Source organism: Myotis davidii, unplaced genomic scaffold (assembly GCF_000327345.1).
Source record: "Myotis davidii unplaced genomic scaffold, ASM32734v1 scaffold147, whole genome shotgun sequence".
Taxonomy (NCBI): domain Eukaryota; kingdom Metazoa; phylum Chordata; class Mammalia; order Chiroptera; family Vespertilionidae; genus Myotis; species Myotis davidii.
Window position 1 is genome coordinate 8,862,095 of NW_006383010.1, and position 4,632 is coordinate 8,866,726.

The 4,632-nt window shown below is 41.8% G+C and overlaps 1 protein-coding gene across 1 annotated transcript; it reads left to right on the plus strand.

Moving 5' to 3' along the window:
* Positions 1 to 3,104: 3,104 nt before the first annotated feature.
* On the plus strand, positions 3,105 to 4,625 carry TMEM200A (transmembrane protein 200A). The gene has a single exon (XM_006778463.2). It carries the CDS (start codon positions 3,145 to 3,147, stop codon positions 4,618 to 4,620), a length of 1,476 nt encoding a protein of 491 aa, XP_006778526.2. The 5' UTR covers positions 3,105 to 3,144; the 3' UTR covers positions 4,621 to 4,625.
* Positions 4,626 to 4,632: the final 7 nt, after the last annotated feature.

Below are 4,632 nucleotides of genomic sequence, written 5' to 3' on the forward strand. Positions count from 1 at the left end.
CAGTTCCTCATGTTGTGGTGACCCCCAATCTCATTGTTACAAATTGAACATAATTAAAGCATAGTGATTAGTCACAAAAACAATATGTAATTATATATGTGTTTTCTGATGGTCTTAGGCGACCCCTGTGAAAGGATCGTTGTACCCCCAAAGGGGTCGCGACCCACAGGTTGAGAACCGCTGTTCTAGGGGTTAGCTCATTCTGCTTTAGGTAGATGTACTAGTTCTTTGAAGCGGGGACTGAGTTTGCACACCTTGGCTTTTTCCTCGGGGCTGGGCCCGAATCACAATAGAGGGCCACTTAGTGTTGAGTTGTCTCCAGTGGAATTAAGAGGACAAAGGCGCTCCACCTCCCCTCTTGCCCCCTCCACCCGAGTTTGCTAATCTTGGGAATGGGGTGCCCCTGCCCAGACCCGGCCTGGGTAGACTGGCTGAAGAAGCTGTGTGTGCTTTGATTTTCCCCAGTTCAGTCCTTTATTTCTAAACTTCTCCAGGCATCTTCTCTCCTTTCATTTTTAATAAACGCTCATCCTCTTAAACTGCCCTTGCTACTTCTTCACGTCTGGTCTAACCTGCTTTGCTTGCTCACAAAGGAACTCGGTCCCTCATCACTCTTTTCCACCTTACTATTACTATTCCCATCTATCTTTCAGAATACATATATTTTTCTTTCTCAGCCCCCTTTCCTTGGTCAGCCTCAGAAATGGAGAATAGCGCAGCCTGCAGAAAATGTTTTAACAAGGGGGGGGGGCGGATTAAGAATCTGTATGGAATGATAACTCATGATGGTTATTTTTAAACCAGATGAAAGCCTTTTGCCCTTGTTTTCATTCTATTCTGAAGGATTTCAGAGTAAATCCTTATCCTGTCATATAGGAGTAACTGAGTTAGATGGCCGCTATCTAATCTAAACGTTTATTCAAACATTTATAACTGTTTTGATTTAAGAAAACATAAACTGACACAAAGTTTTGTTTTAGCCAAGGTTTGGGAGAAGTTTTAAACTGTAATATGTATACTTTGATAAACTTAATAGACTAGAGCTATGGGTTACAATATAGTTTGGTATTCGAACATTAATCTCTTTTAATCCTAGTTATAACTGCAACACAGGCTGGATTTACTAACCAGCTTGTTCAACTAGCTAAAACTGTAGATACCATCCACAACGCTGTTATTTAAACACAACAGAAATCATAAATAGAAATTCAAAAGGATCGCTTGATTTTGCAAGACAAGATTTGATGCTGTGAAGAAACCCTCTCAGAAATTCGCCAGAGACCATGTGGGTCTTAAAATATCCTCCATATCCTACCAGCCAGATTTGGCAGCTTGAGAACTAGTCATTGAAAATAATGACAAATATTTACCAATTCACAAAATGTTGCTATTTGTTTTGGCTTCAATTTTATGTTTTTTTTTTTAACTAGGAAATTTAGTATACTAATATTATGGCCACTCAGCAAATCTCAGGGGAAGAATTACTACTCCCTTATTGAGCATTTTAGCACATAGGTTTTGAATACTGGCTGTATGCAAGTACTATATACAGTGAATGTTTCTGGTGATAAAAAGTGAATTAAATTTGATGTTTGACCACAAGACATGGAAGAACTGACATTATACTGTGAGTGCCATAGAAAACTTGCTGAAATGCTCTGAGGAATGAGAGCTCCCGTGGGATTTGCTGAGTCATTTCAGAGAAGGCTTTATAAAGAAAGTGGAAAGAAGAGCTTTGATGACTAGCTAGATGCCAATATGTGGAGTTGGGGGGAGTAGGAAGAAATTCTAGATGAATGAGAAACATTAACAAAGTCTCAGAAACAGTATAATATGGAGTATAGTTGGGTTTTAGTTTTATGTAAATGAAAGGGTACAGTTGGAGATAAAGCTAAATTCCATGGGTGTGAAATCCCAGATTAAACCTGGGTAGGTGGTGGAGAATATTTTATCAATTATTCCACTCTTTAAACAACTTCAGAGCTGTGTTTCGGGGTAATTAATCTGCCCTCAGTGTATAAGCTTGATTGTGGAGAAAGAGAAGTTGGGGTTTGGAAGAACAGCTGAGAGGTTATTACGGTGGTCTAGTACCAAGAGTTAGTAAGAGCTGTTCTGGGCTGGGAAGAGTAGGTTGGAATGGAGGGGTAGAATTGAGAGAGAGCATGTAGTGAGAATTTCTGGGATTTATGACCTGATTGGAAGATGTGAGGAAGAAGAAAGGGATAAGTTAAAAATGACTGTAAGGAGTCAAGCCTGAGAACTGACACCATTAAGAAAGTTAAGTAGTGCTGGTAGGAGGTGAGTTCAGCTTTGCTAGTGGTGCATGAATGTGTATGTGTTCCCCACTGGGGAGTTGGAAATGCGGAACTGAAACCCAGGCTATGGTTTGAAATAGAGGCTTGGGAATCATTAGCACAGAGGAAATGGTAGAAGGTGTAGGAGCAGATATGAATGCCAAGGGAGAGTATAAAGAGAAGATGGCCAAGGACAGGGCCCTTAGGGAATGGCGGTCTACTTTTAAATGAGGGAAGATGATCCAAAATTGGAATAGTGAGGTCAGGGAAGAGCCAGAAGACTTGGGATCATAAAAACCTGGACAAGAGTTTCAAGAAAGGTGGGGTCAGTAATATCCATGGAAATAGAGAAGTAAGGAAGATGAGAATTGAGAAATTGAATGTTGGAGTTTAAGAGTTCTTTGGTGACTTTCACAAGAGTGGGGCTTATTCTTCTTTTAAGTCTAGGGTTTGTTTTATTAAGTATCTTGGATTCTTCCATTTCTGTAAAATAACACAGATAATGAGGATAGTGTGTGTGCGTGCGTGTGACAGAGAGACTTAGGATATCACCAGGGAACTATTTTATATGATAAGTAGTAAAATTATTGAAGTAATGTATACGTTGAGCTTACATTTCATTAATAATAAAAACACTAATTCAGCCAAAAAAAGGAAGTCTCCAGGATTTTACTGTAGTCAGTAATAAAACTTCTACCCAAATTATGCCAATTAAAAAGCTATTCTTCTGCCCCATTTCATTGTATGAAACAACAAAAATATACAAACAATGGTTGAATTGATGAGCATACCCCTAAACATGGTGAGATTATTATCTTTTTCCCTTCCTTTCAGAATAAAAGACGGAGCTATGATAGCGACTGGGGGAGTGATAACCGGCCTGGCCGCCTTGAAAAGGCAAGACTCTGCCCGATCACAGCATCATGTCAGCCTCAGCCCCTCACCTGCTGCCCAAGAGAAGAAACCCGTCAGGCGTCGGCCAAGGGCTGATGTCGTGGTTGTTCGAGGCAAAATCCGGCTTTATTCCCCCTCTGGTTTCTTCCTCATTTTAGGAGTGCTTATCTCCATTGTTGGAATTGCAATGGCAGTCCTTGGATATTGGCCCCAAAAAGAACATTTTATTGACGCTGAGACCACACTGTCCACAAACGCAACTCAGGTCATTCGGAACCAAAGTGGCGTGGTGGTCCGCTTCTTTGAGCAGCATTTACATTCTGATAAGATGAAAATGCTTGGCCCCTTCACCATGGGGATTGGCATTTTCATTTTCATTTGTGCTAATGCCATTCTTCATGAAAACCGTGACAAAGAAACCAAAATCATACACATGCGGGACATCTATTCCACAGTCATCGACATCCACACGCTAAGAATCAAGGAGCAAAAGCATATGAATGGCGTCTACACGGGTCTGCTAGGAGAAACTGAAGTCAAACAGAATGGGAGCTCCTGTGCCTCGAGACTGGCAGCGAATACCATTTCCCCTTTCTCGGGTTTTAGGAGCAGTTTTCGGATGGACAGCTCTGTCGAAGAGGATGAGCTTGCGCTAAATGAAAATAAGAGTTTGGGGCACCTTATGCCACCTTTGCTCTCCGACAGCTCTGTCTCTGTCTTTGGCCTGTATCCATCTCCTTCCAAGACAACCGATGATAAGACAGGTGGCTCTATGAAATGTGAAACCAAGTCAATTGTGTCGTCATCCATCAGTGCTTTCACATTGCCTGTGATCAAACTTAATAACTGTGTTATTGATGAGCCCGGTATCGATAACATCACCGAGGATGCTGAGAACCTCAAAAGTCGGTCGAGGAATCTGTCTATGGATTCCCTTGTGGTCCCTTTGCCCAACACCAATGAGTCCTTCCAGCCGGTCAGCATGCTGCTCCCTCGGAATAATTCCATTGGGGAGTCATTGTCTAGTCAGTACAAGTCCTCTGTGGCCCTTGGACCTGGGGCTGGCCAGCTCTTGTCTCCTGGGGCTGCTAGGAGACAGTTTGGGTCCAACACATCCTTGCATGTGCTCTCATCACATTCAAAATCCTTAGACTTAGACCGAGGTTGCTCCACCCTAACTGTTCAGGCAGAACAACGGAAACATCCAAGTTGGCCTCGGTTGGATCGAAGCAACAGCAAAGGATATATGAAACTGGAGAACAAAGAGGACCCGATGGAGAGGTTGCTTGTGCCCTCAACTGCAATCAAAAAAGACTTTACCAATAAGGAGAAGCTGCTTATGATCTCAAGATCTCACAATAACTTGAGTTTTGAACATGATGAGTTTTTGAGTAACAACCTAAAGCGGGGAACTTCTGAAACAAGGTTTTAATGTTAAAAAAAA

Coding starts and splice junctions, on each gene's coding strand:
- TMEM200A (XM_006778463.2), top strand. CDS start 3,145: ATGATAGCGACTGGGGGAGTGATAACCGGCCTGGCCGCCTTGAAAAGG.